The 22,766-nt window shown below is 51.3% G+C and overlaps 1 protein-coding gene across 3 annotated transcripts in view; it reads left to right on the top strand.

Annotated features, from left to right (window-relative positions):
• Positions 1-18,976, top strand: part of NBAS (neuroblastoma amplified sequence) — a 195,222-nt gene extending 176,246 nt beyond the window's left edge. Inside the window, exons 48-52 of one of the 3 annotated variants that reach the window (XM_014461993.2) lie at positions 673-868; positions 9,193-9,332; positions 12,443-12,587; positions 14,968-15,096; positions 18,553-18,976. In XM_014461993.2, coding sequence (XP_014317479.1) covers positions 673-868; positions 9,193-9,332; positions 12,443-12,587; positions 14,968-15,096; positions 18,553-18,828 — 886 coding nt within the window. In that variant the 3' untranslated portion in view covers positions 18,829-18,976. Of the gene's footprint in view, positions 1-672; positions 869-9,192; positions 9,333-12,442; positions 12,588-14,717; positions 14,872-14,967; positions 15,097-18,552 lie in introns of those variants that run through there. The other 2 variants (XM_023759896.1, XM_023759897.1) reach the window with 2 other exon arrangements.
• The last annotated feature ends 3,790 nt before the right edge of the window (positions 18,977-22,766 follow it).

Below are 22,766 nucleotides of genomic sequence, written 5' to 3'. Positions count from 1 at the left end.
TTTTTTTGGCTTAAAAAAGATGAAGAAAGACAAAGTCGTAACTTCTAACCCTCAGCACAATGGGGGCAGAAAAAGGGACATCTGTAATACTTTCAATGATAAATTAAAAAAAATAATTTGTAACTATGTCAGGTTATATGGATTTAGCTAAATTTATCATGGTGATCATTTATCATTTTGCAATATATACATATATCAAATCATTATGTTAAACTAATGCAACATTATATGTCAGCTATGTATTAGTAAAAGTAGAAAAGTAAAATAAAATGGAACTTATCATCTGACTTTGCATAGTTATTGTCAATAGTAATAGTTTATATAAAATTCCTGAGTGATGCCTGGGGCTGTGATTATCGTTAATTGAAATAAGCATACTACTTACTAAACTTTGCATAAGAAACAGAGTAGCTATGGACATATTGATTAATGGTTATTTTTATCAGCTTTAGGTAATGCAATTTAATGTGATACTGTTTAAAAATTATATTTATTTTCATAGTTTTTAAGTAGCTAATGTGGTTTGCTGTAAGCCATTGAAAACCTAACCTTTTGCTCTCAAGTGAAGAAGTACAGTCACCCAAGAAACTAGTGTTTAGGTCAGTCCCTGCATTTGATACTGAAGAGGGAAGGACTTGGCGCACCTGTCTGACCCTTGACCTTGCCCCCCAGGGAGGAGCTGGTGTCCCCCGAGGACCTGCTGGAGTGGCTGCGGCCTTTCTGTGCTGATGACTCGCGGCCCGTGAGGCCCCGCGTGCACGCGCTGCAGGTCCTGGGACAGTCGTTTGACCTGAGCGAGGAGGACGGCAGGCTCCTGGTGTTCTTCCGGACGGACGCCATCCTCAAGGCCACGTGGCCCCAGCGGCAGGTGAGGAGCTCGCTGCTTTGGAATGTCCTCCCTGGTCACAGACGGAGGGCGTTGGGTGCTCACTGACGCTGCCTCCAGGGAAGCAGCCAGCCTGACAGGGCGCCCCTCCGTCTGGCTATTGGGGGCGACATTGTGCAGAGTCCCTGCACTTTCCCCGATGGCTGCCTGTGCCTGTGCAGAGCCGACGGCTTCGTGCTCACACGCGCGGTCGTGTTTCTCTTCATGAGATACAGTCAGGGCCTCCCCAGTGTTGGTTAGTTATGGTGGCTCCCCTTTCCCGGGAAGAAGCAGGGCTGAAGGGAAGCGCAGTGGCAGCTGAGCTGGTTCACTTCTTTCCTGCTCCGCCCAGGGACTCTCCGGCCCTCTCCTCTCTCCTGTCCCGGCCAGAAATAGCATAGCGACCGCACGAGATTTAGTGTCTCCACACCGTCCTTCCTTCGACTCCCTCGCTCATCTTTCCTCTGGAACCGTCCCTGACCATTTCCATCACTAGAGGAGCTGGGGAGGCGGGGCTCCGCTGTCTGTCACTTCTCCCCCCCACACTCAGGGTCTTCATCTTCCCATTCCAGACCCCCTGAGACCCCACAGTGTCGGCCTCCCGGGTTCCCAGGTTCTGTGTCTGCCTGTCCCTCTGCATGCTCAGCGGGAACATGAGGATGGCGACGGGTTCTCGGAGTAAAGATAAGGATAGACGACGATATTGCCATGTTCAGGGACCAGAAAATGAGGCACTGCTGCCGTTTCTGTGGCTGGGGATCCTCCGGCAACATTGCAGCCATCAAAGAGGGACTTAATATTTAATTGTCCCCGAGGTGCCCAGAGTAGTGGCCCCACAAATCCATGTGATGCCGGGAACCGGGCCAGCTCCTGCAAAATTAACACCGAGTCTGTGCAGCCTGCTGCCCCACTCGTCTCAGAGAGACGGCATTTCTAGTTTTCTAATGATGAGTTAACAGAATTAAAAATCCAGAGGCCCTCATTTTCAACAGCTTGAGAGGCCTTCATCTCTGTTCCGGAAATGTGCCCCAGCTTGGGGTGGGGGTGGGGGACGGGTGGGGGGAGGGGGGTGGGGTGCGTTTAGTGTGTTAATCCCCTGGGTGCAATTTATCTGAGTTTTTCAGGTTTTGTAATTTTCTAGTTAACTGGCGCATGAACAGTGTGGGCCAAAATACTGACGTGCCCTTAAAAAACTTCCATCCCCGTCACTCAGTATATTTTCCTGTGTTTTTACGAAAAAAGGAACCAGGAGCTTGGAGTTTTCCTGGCCCCAGTCGGGGCACATGCAGGAGGCAGCCAGTTGATGTGTCTCTCTCACATCAATGTTTCTCTCTCTGTCTCTCTGTCTCTCTCCTCCTCCCTCTCCCCCTTACCCTCTCCTGCCTCCCTTTCACTCTCTAAAAAAAGAAAGCACTGGAAAAAATGTCCTCCTGTGAGGATTTAAAAAAGAAAAGGAGATGGATGTCCAGAAAGGAAAAGTTCCTTCCTCAGACTTGAGCTTAAATGTCACCAGTTCTAAAATGACTACACCCTAAATTAGTGGCCCCGTCACGGTCTGTTTTATGACCATTTTAACTTCTAATCACTCCGCTAAGTTCTTCCTACCTATCCTTGTGTCCCTCTCTCTGTTCATTATATGGTGTCTGTCTTCTTCCATTAGAAAATAAATTCCATGAGAACAGGGATCATAAAGACACTCATTAAATATTTGTTGACTGAATGAACATTAAACGTTAAAAACGTGTCCAGATCACCTTTAAAGCGGCAGAGTCAGGACGGCTGGCGTTCAGTGGTGTTCCTGGCACGGACGGTGACGGTTAGACCGCGCTGCCTCCCCTTACACACCAGTGGGGTGATTGCCTGGATAATGGAGAGGCTTCGCATCGAGTGGCCGGGGGCTTGCAGACTGACTCTGATCTGTGTTAATTCGCCATAATGGGTGCTGCCCTTGAAGGACTTGCCCTCACCACTGGCTTCGCCGGGAGCAGAGGGACGGTGGAATGTGTGCCGAGTGCGAGTGCAGGTCCCCGCAGTGAATCCCGGAAGCAGCCCTGCAGGGGGTCGCCCTGTCTCTGTGTTAGAGGAGTCACACGGCCTCCGAGGGCCACGGCTTGTGATGATAGAGCCGGAGTTCCCCCTGCTCCCGGCGCCTGGTTCCCGGCCCTGCACCGCACCCTCCCCAGTGCCTCCCTCCGCTCCTTACTTCTCTGCACGGAAATGGAAAATCTGTCAGAAATCGCTACCCTCTTCCAATATTTAAACTTTAGCTCCATTTCCACCATTTTCTATTTAATAAAACCCATAAGTATTCAGAAGTGGACATGAGGATAATTTTTGTACTGTTTCTATTTTCTCATCCAATAATAATAATGACTATACTGAAGAGTAATAATACTGTTTATGGAGTACTTGTGTGTCTAAATGCTGCTCTGAATACTGCTCGCCTCGGTGGGGGGTGTAACCGCTCAGGCCGGCAGCTGGTGACTATTTAGTGTCCTGAAGCCGGGACTCCCTTCACCAGAGGCTTCGGTTGGGTCTGGATCCAGCGGACCCAGCAGGGGCGCAGCGCTGGCTCCTGACACCGTGTAACAGGAGTCCAGGGCCCAGAAGTCGGCTCTGCTGCCTTTTACGTTTGTGTAGGTCTGGGAAGGAGGGGATCGGTTTTGTATTTTGACGCCTGCGACAGCGGCAGCTCAGTCTTGCTGGGTGAGCTCATGGCGGGAACTGCCCACGCTGCGGCGTGGAGTCGGGCCATCCCGGTGCCTGGGAAGCAGCCGCCAGCCCGCCGTCCCCCTGGAGAAGGACGTGGGGTGATTAGTGTCCCTACATCAATGACAACCTCTCCGTGGTGCCAATTACATGCTGTTCATAAGGTGCTCTTATGTGCGTTGACATCTGTTTCGTATGCACAAACATTTATCTGAAGGTAAAATAAGCTGCTGTCGGCGCCCGCAGGAGGCGCAGATTTCAGGGGCGGTGCCTCAGGTTAAGATGGTTCTGCTCACTTCCAGCCAGAGAGCGAGCTGAGGTTAGAGCTTCCTCATCTGCGAGGAGGTGACGGGCCACTTTTTCAAGGACGGCGACTGTGTGAGATAAGGAGGCTGCAGCCGCTTGACAAATGGGCTTGCAGCCAGGGCTGAAGTCCCCTCACTCAGTGAGAGAAACACTGCTTTGGGAGGCAAAAGGGGAAAAGATACGTTTGAGTCACCTCTGAGTTTCGCCCTCGATCCTGTGATGTGATGTTTGTGGTGTCAGTATGAATCTGTACAATGCCTGTGAATACTGGGCGTTTTCACCCCAGCGCGCTGGGGAAGGAGCAGAGGTACTGGAGAGGTGGATGTTACTTTCTCTTCACTGGGGAAAAGGACAGAATAAAGCAAAGTACAGAAAAAATAGCCATTTCTCTCAATTTAATTTTCACTAAAAAATTAACCCATGATTCTTTATCCTAAAGCAGCTATATTTCTTATTTCCCCCTTCTGTCCTGTCTATAGACTATAATCCTTATTAGACGAAAACATAGCACACATCTGGCTTTCTATGTCTTTATATCTAGCATATTAGGTTATTGATAATATAAATAATATCTATTATTCATGTGTGCCTCCCAGGTGCGTCTGTTTGCTGGCTCTCTTAGTCACATTTTCTTATGTAATATTCACGACTGTCATATAAAAACATGCAGTCTTCATCTTGCAGAAGAGGAAGTGAAGCCACAGGCAGTCATGTCTTTAAAGTAAACATGTATTTGGACTTTATCAGCATTCTTTTTCAAGCTGCATATTTAATCATATTTAATCCAATTGCCCTTTATCATTTCATTTGCTAGCTGCCTGCAGGCAGTTTTCCTCTATGTTAGAGTATGCTCTGTGGTCATTTCACACTGTGGCTGTGTGGGCACATGCTATGGAGTGGACGACTTCCAGGAAAGGGAGGCCCCCTCTTTCCTACGTGCACATTTGTTTAATATTTTTTAACCATTAATGAGCAACATTGCTGGTTGTGATATGAAAACATATTGGGCCAATACCATCTTCTAGAAAGAAAGTAGATAACATCATTATTTTTATTATAGTATTTATGCAGGAAATCTGTATTGATCATTTGCTATGCTGTGTGTTCTCTGCTGACCACTAGCATTTAATTATAGCTGACTTTTTCAAAACTGAAAATTTGGAGGCACTTTCATTAAAATTAAGAACAAAAATTTCCAATATTACTATTTGTTTAGCATTGTTCAGAGGCCCTAGTCTATGTAAGACAGGAACCAGAAAGTGGAGCTGTAACACTTTAAAAATCTTAATTATTATTACTTGTAGACAATATAATTCTAATTTTTAGAAACCCAAGAAAAATATTGAAAATGACTAGTTAATAAATTGAATTTATTATAAGTGCTAAAATAAATTATAAGTGAATATATATAATGTATGTGAATATAACTCATAAGTCACTGCTATAGGGTTTTAGTAAATATGATTGTGTACGTTACTATAATTGTGACATTTGTATTTTGAAAATGGGCATCAGTGATCTAGTAATTGAAATGATTAGTGAGCATCCAGAAGAAAATGTTTCCTGACAAAGACATACTCTTAAAAGTCTGTGTACCATGGAAGACTATGCAGCAGTAAAAAAGAAGGAGCTCTTACCCTTTGAGACAGCATGGAGGGACCTGGAGAGCATTATGCTAAACAAAACAAGCCAGTCAGAGAAAGACAAGTATCACATGATCTCACTCATTTGTGGAATCTAATGAACAGAAATTGATGAACAAAATAGATCCAGAGACAGAGAAACATGGAACAGACTGACAAGTCTCAGAAGGAAGGTGAGGGTAGAAGGTGGGGAGGGGGGGAGATTAACAAAAGAACTTGTATGCATACATATATGCATAACTCATGGACACAGACAATAGTGTGGTGAGGGTGTGGTGGGGAGAGGACGGAAGTGGGGAGAGGGGGGTCAAGAGGACTTACGTAATATTGTCAACAATAGAGATACATTTAACAAATAGTAACTTTAAAAAGTCTGTGTATACATTAGAAATGCGTTATACAAGGGAATTTATTACCTAACATTTTTAAGTGGAAACTGTTATTTGCACACTAATACGAAAACAAAGATATGAATGTTTAATTTATAGTTTCTTTTATCTTTTCTTTCCTTATGACAGTTAATGTACTTAGAATTTACAGGCTGTTATACTTTCTGAAAAGAAAGAAATCTAAATGATATTGAAAACATGAATCACTTTTTCCTACTCTCTTCCTTTTTATGGTCTGTAGCAAATAACCCATTCTACTCTGCGTGTCATGTAGAGGAGAAACTTATTATTCTTCATTATCCTGCAGCTAATTGTAGGAACTGGAACATCGACACCGCTAGGACTATCACAGACACAGCATTCAGTTGTTTCAAGATATTTTCTACGCACAGCACGTTTTCTACAAGTAAACTCTGTAAAAACTTAGGTGATCACTCAGAAAGCCAAGAGCAGCCATTTCCAGCCCTTCTCCCAGCCGCAGACCTGTGGGCACTTCACCCTGAGACTTCAGGGATTTGGGGGCTCACTTTTCAGATATGGGAAGTGAGATTCAAGGAGAGGGCATTGCTGAAATCACAGGGCTCAGCGAGGCACCTGGGATTGACAAAGTCAAGGAGCATGCCACCTCCGGGTCGCTCAGCGACTCCTCCTTGGCGGCATCTCCTTTTTAAATCTTATGTCCATCTTTAATAATAATAACAATAATAATAATAATAATAATAATAATAATAATAATAAAACAGCCAAAACTTATGGCAACTCTGTGAATATTTGATATTCTGTGCTAAAACATTTTATAAATGATGGTTTCTATTCATTCACTTGTATACCCATTCACTAGTTCATTCACTCAGTAAGATTTACTGTCTATCAATTATTAGTTTCAGAAGTGGGGATAAACCAGTGAACAAGTAAAAGCCTCTGTTTTGAAGGAGCTTCCCTTCTAATGAAGAAGAAAGGGAGGAAGCACATAAATATCTAACATGTCTCGTACTTTTAAATGCTAAGAAGGAAATGAAGCAGGTGAGGGAGAGAGATAAGGGGCGGGGAATGCGCTTTAGGGGGCAGTTATGCGGTGATAAGGTGACGCTGGAGAAATCTGAAGGAAGGGAGGGGTGAGCCTTACAGCCCACAGCTGCCTGGAGACAGAATGTGGGGCAGAGGAAGCAGAGCCGAGCCCCAGAGGCAGAAGTGTGTGTGAGATGAGTGCAGAGCACCTGAGGGGGCCGAGGCTTGGGACCAGTGAAGATGCTGAGTCTGGTAACAACAGATGGATGGCTTGAGTTTGAGATAAACACACACATGTCTTTGTAAACAGGTAAGAAACTGTAGCAAAACTCCCAGTTACACCACCAATTTAAGTAATTTAAAGCTTGCCCTGGCCTGAGCTGTGGTTAGAGTATCCACCTGCGCACCAAAGGGTTGCAGGATCGATCCCCAGCCCTGGTCAGGCTTTGGGTGGGAGGCAACCAATCGATGTGTCTCTCTCATATCAATATTTCTCTCTCTCTCTCTCTCTCTCTCTCTCTCTCTCTCTCTCTCTCTCCCTCCCCCTCCCCCTCCCCCTCTCCCCCCCCCACTCCTCCCTCTCTCCCTTCCACTCCTCTGAAAAAAAATCAATGGAAAAAATATCCTCTGTGTGAGGATTCACAACAACAAACATTCAGAGCGTGTTTTGCTTACAAAGTCCTCTCTATTCAGAACATCCTGACGTGGTATATATATACTAGAGGCCCGGTACATGAGAATCGTGCCGGGGGTGGGAGGTCCCCTCTGCCCAGGCCGGACCCTCCCCTCCAGCCCAACCTCCCCTCTCCCAATCAAGACCTTCTCCAATCAAGGACGCTGGCTTCCTAATGATTAACCTTGCCTGCCAGCCGGGTGCCCTTTCTGTCCCCCCCCTCCCAGCCTGGTTGCCCACAACAGCCCCCTCCCCCCCCCCCCGCTTGCCTGTCGCCCCCGCAGCCCTGCCTGCTGCTCAGTTGTTTGGTCATCCCTCACTTACCCCCCTGCTGGCCTGGTCCCCCCACTCAGCCTGTTCGGTTGTCGGGTTGTTTTTAGATGTAATGGCCCTGCCCCCCTGCTAGCCACGTGCTGGGACAGACAAGCCTGTCGTCTGTAAAGTGAGGCAAATAATACTGAACTCCTCTGAGGGTCCACTGACTTACCAGGTTATAAAGTTAATTAAGGACCCGTCAGATGCTCCGAGTGACTATTCCACCGGAGAGTGGCATGGGGCTATGGGGCAGGCCCGGAAGGACCCGGCTGGCCCCTGGGAGCAGCACTTCCCATAGCGATCACCAGTGGTTTCATGGCACTTACCAACTTCCGGGCAAGTGCAGAGTCCATGGTACAACCTCTTCAGATGGCTTCTTGGGGGTCAGAGCCAGAATGACCATTGAATTGGATGTTTTGGAAACACACATTAATGTAGACAGTTTAGCAAATATATAGGTGATCATTCATTCTCCTCTTTCAAGGTATCGTGTGAGTCTTCGTTACCCTGTTCCAGACACCCTATGTCAAGAGAGGCTAGGGAACGGGAGAACCAGCTTTGGGCCTCTTTTATGTTGAAAACGGCCTGCGGGCTGGGACTCGCAAACACTTTCGTCCACAGAGCTGTGGGGGCTGCGATTTGCTTAAGGGCTGCCTCAGTGTGAGTGAAATGTCACCAGCTCTTCAAAGAGAGGAAGCACTCGCATTCTTTTTGGCTGAGACTTCTTTTATGTTAGAAATGGAAATGGGAGTAAAAGGTATTTTACTTTATTTTAGTTTGTCGCAAAAGTATATGACAAATGCACTTTAGTAAAATCTGTAATTTCAAATTAGGGACATTTTTGGGACAACGTGAGCACTTAGCAGTAATAATGCTGAAATGCAGAGTAGAAATGCATGAAGGATCATTTAAAGTAAAAACAACAGGCTGATTCTGAGTAAACTCATAAAGCAATTCAGTATTTTAACGTAACACAGATGATTAACATAACATAGATGAGATGCTGAGAAGCCAGCCCTGTGGAAATCTACTTGTTTACATTGATTTTGGTAAAGAATGTTAAAACTCACCCTGTGATTTGTTCTAAACAACTTTTAACTTGAAGGTTTGAAGTTGGAAAGGCGTCGGGCTTTTGCAGGCTTTTGGTAGAGATGAGAGGTAGGATGTTGTTGAATTGCAAAAATTTTCAAAAGAGTGTTGAGTCAAAATCATTAAATGTGAATTCTTCTATAAACCAATTCCTCAGCCTCTGCCACCAGTTTGAATGTGTATTTCAACCTCCAGGTGGCCGTGGCCGACGTGGACAGCGAAGAGAACCGCGGCGCCCTCTTCGCGGAGCTCCTGGAGTCCAGCTGCCGCGAGGTCGAGTTCCAGCACCTGGCGCTGCTCTTGCAGGCCTGGCCGCCCGGGAGCCCGGAGAGCGCGTAAGTGGTCCAGACCGAGGCTTCTCCGTTCCTTTCGTCTTAAAGAGCCAGTGCCTTCAAAGGAGCCAGTGAGAGAGTAGACGATATTTGTCTTGCCCCTAAACCCAAATATTTTATTCAAAAGTACCAGACAGCACTTGACATAGCCTCTGGTTTATGATGTCAGCAAAGTAGTTTTGTGCCAGTTGCTCTCTTTCAACCAGGAAATCTTTGACTCTCTGTGGGCGTGGCTCCCGATGCTAATTGAGAATCCAGGTGGAGTAAACGGATCATTCCCGTTCACTGAGATCATACAGTGTTACATGCAGCCCTGCACAGGAAGGTGATGGGAGCTCGTTTTGTAGATGCGGAAATTGAAGCGCAGAAGTTAAGTTATATAACTTCAGGCCTCCCGTGGTTGATACGTGAGAGGCAGAGCTCTCACAGCCACTGGCCACCTTCACGGCCCTTGCGGTTTCCAACGCCTCACGCTGGGCTGGCAGCCGCCTTCGTGGCTGCCTGGAGCGGCCACCCCACCCTTGTGCCGGCAGCCACGGAATCCCGTGGAAGGCATGGCCAGTTTCCTCTGCGCACATATGCTGTCTGTCATGACCTGCTGCTGCTGGTCGGCAAAACCCGGAGCGCGTGGGCCTCTGTTCCCGCCGCCTGCCTGCCCGGGTCTCGCCAGTGCTCCACGTGCACAGCTGCAAGGCCCCAGGCGCCCGCATCTGCACCCGCAGCCGTGAAGTAGGTTTTCCTGAAAAGCCATCTGTGGGCATGTAGGGCCCCGAAGAACATCTGGAAAAGGCTCTCTAACCCAGGGTGGGCTGTGAGGGATTTCTGCAGAGGGTGTTGTTTTGTTTTGTGGTTTTCAGTTACAGTTGACACTCAGTGTTGTTCTGCGTTAGCTCGGGTGTAGAGCACAGTGGTGAGACAGTCACATACTTTACAAAGTGGTCTCCCCGATGTTTCCAGCCCCACCCGGCCCCATACACCTTATTGCAGTATTACCCACTGTGTGCCCGGCTGTCCTGACGTCCCGTGGGAAACGGCCTTTCTCCGTCTCTGCCGTGCGCCTTGGGGACGGCATGCGGGCGTGGAGCTCCGAGCACGGTTCGCACCTCGCGGGGTGAGGCCAGGCTCGGCTCTCATCAGAACACCTCCGTCTTCCTCCCGGTTCCCAGCTGTCCGGGCGCAGCCGCCTCCGGGCTGGTGCTGATGGGAAACAGGCCGGGCCGGGCTTGCTGAGCCCGGATCTCTGCTGGGGCCAGGCGTCTGTTTCTGGACGAGTCCCAGGTGGTGAGGATGGGAAGCAGACATGGGACCACGAGTCAGATTGCCAGCCAGCTTTTCTGTTCAGGAAACCAGTGTTGAGTGCGGATTGCTTCAGCCCTTCAAAGGGCTCGCAGTCAGTCTAAGTGCAGAGTGTGGCCCCTCTGGGAGGCTAGTGACCCATGTCATGGTTCCTCTTGCTTTAGAACGAGGCTCTTTCCAGTCCCTCGCCCACCCACAGACACAGAGCAGCTTCACTTAAAACATTTATTGCATGTAAAACATTTAATGTAAAATATCTTCATTTTCAAAGGTGTGTTTTTTATAGTCGCACATGGAAGGAAATGAGTAATTTGCTGACCTGTGTTCTGCATCCTCCGTTACGCAACCCATAGAGTCAGAACTCATTGCCCATCTGCTCACCCTCCTCCCAGCTCCGGTCCTTTCCAGACAGGCTCTCAGAGCGCTTCCTCCCAGACCATCCGAGTGTGACCTCGGCACTCCCAGCACTTCCACTGGAACCAGAACAAAGAAGAGGGTGGGGGAGAGGGAAGGCGGAGGAGGGAGGGGTGTGACAGTGATTGATGTTGCCAGTCAGCTCAATCGAATTAAAAACTCAGAAAAGTGCTCGATCCTATCCATCTGGCTGCTAATTCAGTGCTTCCACCTTCAGATGTACAGTGTGAGCCCCGGCAGGAGGCTTCCTGGGAAGTGAAAGGGATTTGTGCTTAGGGGAAATTCAGTGTCTCAGTGCATCACGCCGGCTGGTGGAAAGAGCGTCTTGGCCACTGTTGTGAGGCAGCCGTGTTGCCCCTCGGGCTGCCCCTTGTGCAGCAGGCAGCCTGGTGGGCAAACCCAGGGCCCCGGTTCAGACTCTGAGAGAGGACGCAGGGTCTCGTCCGTGCGTGTAGGGAGACCCCGTCAGCCACACTCCAGGGCCTTATATGTGCTGTGACATGAGCAGTGGTCTCTGAGACACAGCTGAGTTTAAGCTGAGACAGAGGCTGCTCGTGTGCATCTCCATGTTGTCCTTGCACTTGACGTTTTTCTCAGGGGCAAGGAGTAAAATCCGTCAAGGAGAGGCCCTCGTTAGGCGCTCCGTGTCTAGAATCCAGAGCTGTGCTGGCGAGACAACAGACACTCAGTAATGAAGTTACTTCCCAGTGTCGTCAGTAAAATCGGTGCCCTGCTCCCGGGCCGTGTCCCTGGACCTGCACGTCGTGGTGCGTTTATGCAGCACGGGGCGTGGCAGCCAGAGAAGGGGAACAGAAGGCAAACTGTGTGTGTTTATGTCTAGAATAAGAGAACTGGGTGGAGCTCGAAGCGGGATCTCCCTATGGCTTGCGTGTGGCTTTCTGTCTGTGCCCCACGCTGATCTCTGCTGTGCCCTGCCTCCTGTCACTAGTCCTGCCTGACCCCAGGGTCAGTCCTGATCATAGTCATGATCATATGATTAAGAAAAGCCGGTCTGGGTAGTGAATAGTTCGATGGGCCTGCTATTATGAGTGACACTTCACGGTTGCAAACGATCCTTCAGTAGGCAAAGCACTGTCACAGGGCAGACACTAAATTGGGAAAACTCAGGCCTAGAAAGGTCGGTGGCTTCCCCAGAACCATCCGCCCGGGCTTGGGCTGTTACAGTCACTTCTCCGAGGCCACCAGGCAGCAGTCAGGTGCTGGGGGCTGGCGATGCCACCGTGAGCGCCTCCTCCGTGAGCTGCCCCCGAAGGACAGCCTGAGGGGCCGTGTCCTCTGGGTCACGAGTGCAGTTCGTTGCAAGCATTCCACTTGGAAAGTGGGTTTTTTAGCACAGTTGTCCCAGCTCAATCATTTCCGGGGCCTTGCCTCTTCTCCCGTAGAGCCAGCGTCACGGATAACCCTTGGGTGAGGCTGGCTGCGGCGATGCTGGCCAGGTGTACATCGGAGAGCAGGGAGGCGCTGGGCGAGGAAGTTCTGAAGATGTGCCGCTCCCTGTACAACACCAGGCAGATGCTCCCTGCCCAGGTGAGTGGCTCCCCTGTGGGCTCCTGCCTCTTCCCCGCACTCTGCCGCAGGCAGTGTCCGCTGCTGCTGCGGGGACGGGGGGGGGGGGGCGGGGGGGACATGAGCTCAGGGTGTCGGAAGGTCGAGGGCCCCCATCAGTAGCAGGTCACACGAGGACACATAGTGCGGAAAGGACGCTGGAGGGCCTTCCTTCCTGCTCCCCCGGCCTTCCTCCCTGCTCCCCCGGCCTTCCGTTCACAGTCCCAGGGCAGAGCCTGCTTCCAGCCCCTCTGGACCCTGTGTGTCTCCCTCAATGTACGTTCCAAGGCGTCATGGCACTCACAGGGTGCCCGTGTGGGAGCAGGCCGGCTGGAGCTCGGTGTGAACCTCGGCAGTCCTCCAGGTGGGGCAGGTCCCCCGCCGCCCTGGCTTTTCCATAGTTCCCACAGCATTGTAATGAGATTGCACACCTCGGTGTTTATTCTCTGTAAACACACTAAAACACACAGCCCCTCCATTTGACCTTTGTTCTCTATGTGACCCCTGGTGTGGCTGTCACAGAGGTGTTAGTGTCATATGTAGACGTATATGTGTCTGTGCTTTCTAAAATGAGCACATGTTAATTACAGCTCCCCGCAGTGGATCCGACCTCGGCAGTGTGTAGTCTGAGCAGGCTGCGTGTCTTCAGCAGCATCTGGACAGTGGCACTAAGTTGATTAATTGGGTTTTGAGTTGCTACCACATAGGAGATAAACTTGAAAATAAAATTGTAAATAGAGTTGTCTGAATCTTCATTGTAATCACTCAAGGAAAAGATTCCCATTCTGAATGCACATTTAATGAATTGTTTACAGAATGAGGGACTGGCTAAGATTTTAAAATATTTATTTAAAGAAGTCTGTCAACCACCAGAATGACAGAATTCTCCTGTGAAATCTCCTGTGAAATCTTTAAAGCACCAGCACCAAAGGTCCCTTGGCTACTTGCTTACCTGTGACCGGCCCTGCTATAGTGAGCACCTAGGGGTGGGGACCACGGCTGTGTCACCTGTGTCCCCCGTGGCAGGAGTTCACACACAGCACAGAGTGGGGTCTCCACACAGTTTATTACGCCCCCCCTCCCCCCTGGCCGGGGCAGGTACGGCATAAGTAACACAGGGCTCACCTTTGCCGTAACATGGCTGAGGTCAGGCGCGGCTGGATCAGGATCAGATGCCCAGGTGCCTGGAGTCAGTGCTGCTGGTTCAAGGTTGGGAAACTTTGTTTGGGACCCTGCTTCTCTGCTGTGAGGAGTGACAGAGGCTGCTGTTCACTGCCTCCCCCAGAGCCCCTGACTCCCCCCTCCCCCAAGTCCACAACCTCCTGGGGGGGGTGGAGAAAGGCACGGGATTGAACCCCTTTTGTAAGTAGGTCATTATCACCTGTCTCTTCCAATTTGATGAGATGAAAGGTAATTATTATCATAGGAGTTTTGTTGCCACTGTGACTTTCTTCATTTTCCCTGTGCTGCCTCAGTTCCTGTCTGCTAATGGGGTACATTTATGGTTTTTTTTCCAGATGCCAAGATGAAAGGAACTATGCACATGTTTGTACTGTTTTTATTGATCACTAAATGTGCTCAGATGTGATTTAAAATTGTTACAAAGGAAGGAGCATTATTGCAAATGGAAATGTCTTAGAAACTTGACCAGGTGCAGCTAAAGTCAAGACACAGGCAGCCTAACTCGGGGCGGGGCTTGCCTCTTCCTTCTCTCTTCTGTCCTCCTTTTGTGGTGAGGCGTTGCATTGGTTGCCTTCTATGAAAGCCTCTCCGAGGCCGGCCGGCCGGCCAGCGTGAGAAAGAGCTGAGGACACACAGGTCCATCTGCGGATCCCAATGCCTTTTGAGTTTTCATGAAGATGAAATATCTTAAGTATCAGGTTTCCAGTTCACCTTGACATTTGGGTTATAGACAGGTTTTTAAACATTTAACTTGCTGATTTCCTTTGTTGCAGTGGATGATACTGGATATTTGATAGTATTAACAATGGACAATAGTTTTTATTGTTTGTTAAGCATCTAGTATATGCTGAGCGTTGTATGTTGTTATTAACACCCATTCTCTCTCTCCCTCTCTCTCTCTCTCTCTCACACACACACACTGCAAAGTAGACACATTACCTCATTGTCCTTATGAGGAAACGAGGGCTCTGAGAATTCAGGGAAGTAAGTGACAGTCCCACATCCTCCCGAGGGGACACTGTGCAGCCATTGAAAGCGATGCGGTGGGGGAAGAGCTGAGGCTCAGACGGGTGCTGACAGTGTCCTGTGCAGGGGGCGAGGCAGGTCCCCGCATGGACAATAGTTTTTATTGTTTGTTAAGCATCTAGTATATGCTGAGCATTGTACCCTGTGCTTGCAGTGCGTGGAGGAGCTGAGCGCGCTGCTGCGGAGCCGGGCCCTGCTGCTGCCGTCCCTCAAGCTGCTGCTGGAGAGCCCAGACGCCCGCCTTCACGCTGTGGCCCTGGAGCACGTGGCCGCCGTCACCGAGGTACGCCCGCCGGCTCAACATTCATTACTCTGCTTCCAGGACATGAGTCGGTGCGGCCAGCATTGACTGGGATTAGCCACGATTGCTCTGTCCACGGTATTCCCTGACCACAGCCGCTCACTCTTTCTGTTTGTTTAGGAAGCAGGTATTCGTCTACTAGTATTTTACAAACATTTACAAACCAGCCTCTGTGTTTAGGTGCGGAGACTGTAAATCCAAACAGCGAAGCTGTTTCTCTTAAGAAGCCGTGTCGGCCCTTCAGGAAATGTCCTGGGCACGGGACACTCAGGTTGGGGGCTCGGCCTCCAGTCGGTTTTCCGTCCGGGTGTGTGTCTCCTAATTAAGGTGGGAGAGCGGCCGCGGTCACGTTCACTGGCACCGTCTGACTCGCAGCCCTCTGTCCTCTGGCAGCCTGACCCTCTGGGCTGAGGAGGGGTGGACTGCAGCCAGGGCCTGCGCCCTCTCCCTCGAGGCTGCTGTCTTGTGATTAAGGAAGAAACTTTCACCTCCCTTTTTATATTTTACACTTAGAACTAGGTAGCTCAGGGCTGCGTTTTAACGAATTCACTTGGTGTGATTCCTACTGAAACCCTCTGTAGGGAGATCATTCCTTCATGTGAGTGATCAGTTTGAAGTTCTGTGTGTGACTGTGTGTCACGTGTCTGGGTGAGTGAGTGTTATGTGTGTCCGTGTGATTGCGTGCTTTTTCTAACAAGTGTCAGAGGACAGAGAAGGGAGGAGAAGCCTGGAGCTGGGGTGCACACACACCCCCAAACCGTGGGTGAGTCAGTGGGTGAGTGGTGAATGAGGGCAGAGGCCCAGGACACCATGTGCATGACTGTAGGCCTTGCAAACACTGCCCGCTTAGGCCACACTGTTTATAAAACAGCACGAGAGGAAATGGTACAGCCGAGAGACGGGAAACGAGATGCGTGAGGCTGCTGCCCGCATAATGGGGCACACTGTTTATAGCAAACTTTTTTTGTAATAAGTAGAAACTACACTCTACAATGATGATGAAAAGTATAGCATAAGACCGTGATTTTCAACCTTTTTCATCTCCTGGCAAATAGAAATGAATTACTAAAATTCGGCAGCACACGGGTTGAAAACTGCTGGTTTAGGAAATATATAAACCAGTAACATAGCCGTGTGTTATCATTGTCGAGATTTACCTACTGTGCGTAAACGTACCGGCCTCAGGTGCACAGCCTGGCACTGTGCTCAGGAGCGAGGAATGGGTCGGGTGTTGGGAAAGGTGAAATACAACACCCTTCCTGCGTGTGAGGGATTATCTCGGGAGGATTGACATAGGGCCTCAGGGATTAGGCGAAGTAGGAAGGTGACAGGACAAAGTGTGGGGTCGGCCACACTCAGGCCCCGAAGTGGCAGATCTGGTTACAGTCACAGACCCTCCTGTCATGGGCTGGAAGCCAGAGGATTGGTCCCAGTTTGGGTTTCAGAAGAGAAATATGATTAAGTTCCACGCCAGGAGGGGGACCGACTATCATTCAGATAAATAGAAATTACTAAAACTACCCACAGGCATTTTTCTTATTCCAGCTATACGCTTAGGTGGCCCTTGTGTTTTTCTGCCTTTATTGTTGCTATACTTAACAGCTTTATTAGTAATAGCAAACGTAACAGGACAAATACCCTTCCCTAAAGTAAACAGTGAAATAAGTTTAAATGATCTTCTTTGAAGTCTTTGAAATGAGGTCCTAGAACCTGAGCTTACCTCATTACTGTAATTACTCTTAGCTTCTTAGAGATCCATAAAATCAAAGACTTTAATTCAGAGAAAGTTCATTACCTTTTGTTGAAACAGGAATTAAGCAGATACCATTTTAATGGCTTAGAAGACAGTAGTGCTTTGTGCTTTAATAGATTTCATTTCCAAGATCTGCAAAGTTTCATTTATTCTCAAAAATGAATCACGACACACACGAAAAATCACCGATGGAGACAGGTGGCAAGCGTTCTGCTCATTTTATGATATCTATAAGCCCCCTCCTCTTCTCGAAAATGCTTGCTTTTGGGTTGGTTTGACTGTTTTAACTTGGCCATGTATTGAGCTTGACCTCTGTAAGCACTGGGCTGGGCACTTGGAAAGCACAGGTGATCTCAGCCCCGATAGGCGGGCTGCATTTCAGGTGTGGGAACTGGAGCCCAGAGAGGTTGTCCTTGACAAGGTCACACAGCAGCAGCAGAGCAGCCGGGATCAGAAACGGGTCTCTAACCCGGAAGCCCATCTTCTTTTCACCAGACCACACGCCTCTCACTCGAATTCAGTTATTTGATCAGTGGCGTGAACTGCTGCTGAGACAGGACAATAAGATAAAACCTCAGCCTGGCCAGGAGACAGACAGGTTTCCAGGACAGACACGAAGAGGCAGACAGTCGGTGCCCTGGAGGACGGGGAAGGCAGGAGCGGCTTGGCCAGGGATTTAGAGGAAATGCCACCGAGAAGGTTCCCTGGAGCTGACATTTGCGCTGGGTTTTGAGGGGTCACCAGGTGACTTACAGGAAGATGGGCAGCGGCTCACTCTCAGAACTTCCTTTGTTCTAATTCTCATGTGCAGTGGGCACCGCTGACCTCCGCGTCTCAGGAGCAAGCAGGACGGGCACACTGTGCACAGGATGTTACAGTGGCTCTACCATCACTTAATTGGCTTTGAAAGGCCACATTGTGTTCGAGGTTCCTACAGCCGAGTCCCTGAAAGTGCACAGTGACAGTAAGAAAGCCTGTCGTGGCTGTTATGACACCACCATGTCAGTGAGTCTGAGTCTCAGTGTGCATTAGTATTAACTTGATTCCTGCAATAATATGGACAGCAATCGAAAATAGAAAAGTGTAAGCTAAGTGTCAGAGCCATGGGAGACCATTCACAGACTGAGAAGGTAGCTAGGCCAGGGGACCGCACAGAGAAGCTGCAGCTGAAAGGGCCGTGAAACATTTGGGGAAGGTAAGTTGATGCTGAGCTTTCCGGCGTCTGAACACCTCCCGACACCGTCCTGTGTATGACACGGGGTCGAGGGTGTATTTTCTCAGCGGAGGAGAAAGGTTTCTTCTGGAAGGAACTTCTCTGTGGGCCTGTTCGGGGGAGTAGACCCAGTCGATGGGGTTAGAGAATGGGGACGGGGGGAGACCCTCAGGGAACTGGGGAGTGGCTGTGGGACGCTGGCAGGAGTCAGGACGACGTCAGCTCAGATCCTGGCTCCGGGCCTCACCCGGCGCTGAGCAGAGTCCTTACACGCCGTCTCCCAGGCTGTGACACTGGCAGTGACAGAGGGGAGGCTCGTGCCCTCCATGCGCCCTGGGAGCAGGACTTCCCCAGGGGAGAGGGGTGCTAAGGGCTAACCCGAGAGGGTGGGCCTCGCACAGCGCGCCAAGGGTGGGGCTCCTGGGAGGGTAAGCAGCGCCAGCCTCACTCCCGCCTGTCTTATTTCTTGAAGGTGAATGACTCCAACTGTGACCAGGAACTTCTCTCCCTGCTCCTGGACGCCAAGCTGCTGGTGCCCTGCCTCTCCACTCCCTTCTACCCGCGCATCGTCCAGCACCTCCTGGCCAGCCCTCAGCCAGGGCGCTGGGACGCCGAGGGGCTGGCCCGGGACCTGCGGGAGGCCGGCCACGAGGCCGAAGCGGGGTCGCTCCTGCTGGCCGCCAGGGGCACGCATCGGGCCTTGAGGACTTTCAGCACAGCCCTGGGCGCGAGCCGGCACTGGGTGTGACGCGGCCCAGGCCCACGCAGTCAGTCTCCAGTTTCCCTCCCAGCGGACCCGAGCACCCAGAGATGTGCTGGCCCGGAGGCTGCACCTGTCCCTGCTGATGGTTCTCGGGGGTCCCGCAAGTGGGAAATAAAGATCCATGTGAGCAGCCTGCCACTTGTACAGACTTTCTTGTTGACCAAGAGACTCACTCCTATTCCTGCTGTTGGAACTGCCTTTCTGGACAGAATTCAGGTGAAGCCTCCAGGGCCGTGTCCTGACGGCTGCCTGTGGGCAGGTGGCATGAGAAAGGGAGGGAGGTGGAGAGGGTGGTGGTGGAGCAGGTGCCTGGACGCAGGCGGTGGGTGGGCCTGATGCAGGTCTCAGCGTAGGAAGGCGACTCTGGGCCCCGTGCCCACCTCTCTGGACCTTCCTCTGTCCCGTAGAAAACGAGGGCATGTTCTCTACCTCCCGGGGTTGCCAAGGACGAGGGGAGAGGGTGTCAGAGGCTCTGTCAGGTATATAGCAGGCACCCCTCTCCCCCGAAGAGTGACAGGTTGTGAGTTGTGACTTTCAGGCCACAGCTGGATGGTCAGTACCAGCACTGAGGGCTGGCACTCAGGCGTCTCCACACTTAGCATCGCGAGAAGGCTGGCAAGTCCGCACATGTGTGAAAGCTCAGCAGCCAGCGGGTGGGCTAACAGCCAGGTGCACACTTGTCACGGCAGGAGAGACATGTGGGGCCACTGATGACACACGGCGACCACGGCGAGGGTGTGCATAGCAAACATTGAGGGGTGTGACCCCAAAGCCCGGCTGTGGGAGCCTGTGCTGGAGGTGGAGGCTCAGCTGGAAGCACTGGGCCTACTCCCCCCAGGGCCTCACATCAGACCCAAACCCGCAGCAGCCCGGGCAGCAGCCGGGAGGAGAGCAGGTGCAGTGACGATGGGCACCAGGCCCCTGGGAGGCTCCCTGTGAGACCCGCAGGTGAGCCACACTCCGCCCTGGCCCTGGTCCTCATGCGTAAGTGGGGCAGCCCCGTGCGCTCTGTGCCCCACTGGAACCCAACTCTGCCAAGGGAATGTGCTCTCTGTTGGTGGTCCCGGGCTTCAGCTAAAGAAAGTCCCCCCAAATATACACCCCAAGCTTTAAACACGTTAACTCATTCAATCCTCGTGATAACCTTAGAGCAGTGGTTCTCAACCTTCCTAATCCCGCGACCCTTTAGTACAGTTCCTCATGTTGTGGTGACCCCCAACCATAAAATTATTTTCGTTGCTGCTTCGTATCTGTAATGTTGCTACTGTTATGAATCTTAATGTAAATATCTGATATGCAGGATGTATTTTCATTGTTACAAATTGAACATAATTAAAGCATAGTGATTAATCACAAAAACAATATGTAATTATATATGTGTTTCCCAGTGGTCTTAGGCGACCCCTGTGAAAGGGTCGTTCGACCCCCAAAGGGGTTTCGACCCACAGGTTGAGAACCACTGCCTTAGAGGGACAGCAGGCGGAGAGAGAAGTAAGCTGCAGGGACACAGAGCCAGCGGCCGCGATCCCCAGTGCGAGTCAGGCAGCCTGGCCCGGAGCCTCGCTGCTGGCCACGTGCGGCTCTGCGGGTCCCTCTGCCGAGAAACCGGGATGAACTTCCTGGAGGGCGTCTGGAGACACTGCAGTATTTCCCATCCCGCCCGTCCTCCATGAACGGATAGCTTCATGGCAACAGGGGGCGGCTCTGAAATACCGTGGGCTCCTCGATGTGCCAGCCTTCACAGCGGCGGGCACTGCCGTCTCTCTGTGTTCACGAGTCTCGTACTGACCTGTCCCAGCTCCCCACGCCCTGCAGGAAACCCAGGCACCTTCATTCAAGCTTCCCCGACACTCCAGCTCCCCCCAGGTGCAAGGGACTTGGCCACCATCAACATTCCCTGTAGACAGTTCCTGCCGTGGGGTCGCCTGGCTCACTAACACGAGGTCGCGTCAAGGACTTCGAACGTGTTCACGTCCCCATTTGAAGGTCACCGGGAGCCGTGGTTAACAGTCTGGGCTGCGTGTGGAATTGCCCAAGAATTTGTCCTACTGACGCCAAGTCCCCACCCCAACCCTGGCCCATTGAGTCAGACTATCTGGGGGCGGGGCCCTCACAGCCAGTCAGTGGGGGCCTGGATTTATGTCATTGACTCATCACTCGTTGGCCCTGTGTCTGTCCACTTTCCTTTCGTTCAGAAGCAGACAAGGAGCGTGAAGGGACCTACACCTAGGCCCAGGGAGGGGCAGGGGCCGCTGTGAAAGGCAGGGAGCAATCAAAAGAGAAATGAAAGGCCCTGGCTTGTTGAACTTGCAGCTAAATTTAGAGCTGGAGTCAAGGTGGCTCCCAGGTCTGAAAGCGCCAGCCCTGCGGATGTTACCTCCCCCGCCTCTCCTGGAAAACTGGGACTTATCTTTTTGGAAAGGAAACCCAGTCTGCGCGATGTTTCGGGGAGCGTTCTCGAGCAGGGCTGCCCTGCTCTGTGGGAAGAGGCTGCCTTTCTCTCCATCCAGCTCCAGCGCACAGCTGGGATTCACGGTCTCTTCCTAATCACTGCAAACCCATCCACGGAAGATGGCTCGCAGAACGAGAAACCGGGAGCACAGGCCGCTGGTGCGCAGGGCACGAAAGGAAGAGAGCGGGCTCTTGACCAGGGGTGGGCAAACTTTTTGACTTGAGGGCCACAATGGGTTCTTAAACTGGACCGGAGGGCTGGAACAAAAACATGGATGGAGTGTTTGTGTGAACTAATATAAATTCAAAGTAAACATCATTACATAAAAGGGTACGGTCTTTTTTTTTTTTAGTTTTATTCATTTCAAACGGGCCGGATCCGGCCCGTGGGCCGTAGTTTGCCCACGGCTGCTCTTGACTGAGGCTCCGTGAGCTGGGCCTCCACGGGCAGGCTTCCCACTCCCCCAGGAGCCCGGGTTCAGGGACCTGTGAGCTGTGGAGCCTGCTCACAGCTGTGAGCCTGCGATGACGACGTGCAGCAGACGCTCACTAGTAAAATGAAGAGCAACTCGGACATCTTGCTGGTGTGGAACTCCTGGGGTCCGAGTGTCCCCTCCCCGGGGCTGGGAGGGGCCTCTCGGCAGGAGAAGCAGATTCAGAGGCCAACACCCTCAGCAGTGTTACAGCGTGGGATCCCTCAGCCATAGGGCGTGGGATCCAGGTGGCCCTGGCGGGTTCTACAGGGGGGTCAGCCCGGTGTGTAACCAGCCAGGAAGGGCAGGTTGGAATCTTCACGCCGCCCTAGGTAACCTTCTCGCAGCTGATGGATTGTTGACTTGATCAGCCACACGGTTCAGAGAAAGCCCTGGGCTGGATTAGGGATCTGGGATTGAGACCGGTCTGGCAGTTTATGACTCTGGGCAACTGTACTTTCTTGGCTCTCTCTGTACGGTTTCCTGCACACTCTCCATGGTGAGGCGCAGATTCGGGGGGAGGAGGGGTGTATGGGGGGCCTGGGGGTGGGAGGGCGTGTCGGGATGCGGGCCCTGGCTGGAGGAAATCGGTAGATCACTGGAGGGAACCAGCTGCACAAGTGGGGCCAGGGTGTGGTCTCTCAGGTCCTCAGGTGACTCCCCAATTTCCCTCTGGTGGGCACTTCGGTTGCCAGGACGCCCCAGTGCACCTGAGCTGGGCAGCACCGCAGGGAGGCCGGCCCTGTTACTAACAGAACAGGAGAGGAGTGGGGGGCTGGGCCCGGCAGCGGCCCCAATTGAGATCTCCTTTAGATAGTGACAGGGAGCAGGTATCTGAGAGCCCAGGGGTGGGAGCTCTGTGCAGGAGACACAATCTCCCCAAGTTCGATGTCCGCCGGGTGCAGCGGAAGAAGCAGACTGGCCCAGGCCCAGCTCCGCCACTTGCTAGCAGGAGCTGAGGTGCCTGCTGCTGGCATTAGGCTGCCTCACTCGCCCTGC

The sequence above is a fragment of the Myotis lucifugus genome, unplaced genomic scaffold (genome assembly GCF_000147115.1).
Source record: "Myotis lucifugus unplaced genomic scaffold, Myoluc2.0 scaffold_165, whole genome shotgun sequence".
NCBI lineage: Eukaryota > Metazoa > Chordata > Mammalia > Chiroptera > Vespertilionidae > Myotis > Myotis lucifugus.
Note: the sequence above shows the minus strand (reverse complement) of the source record. Positions and strands in the feature narration are given on the sequence as shown.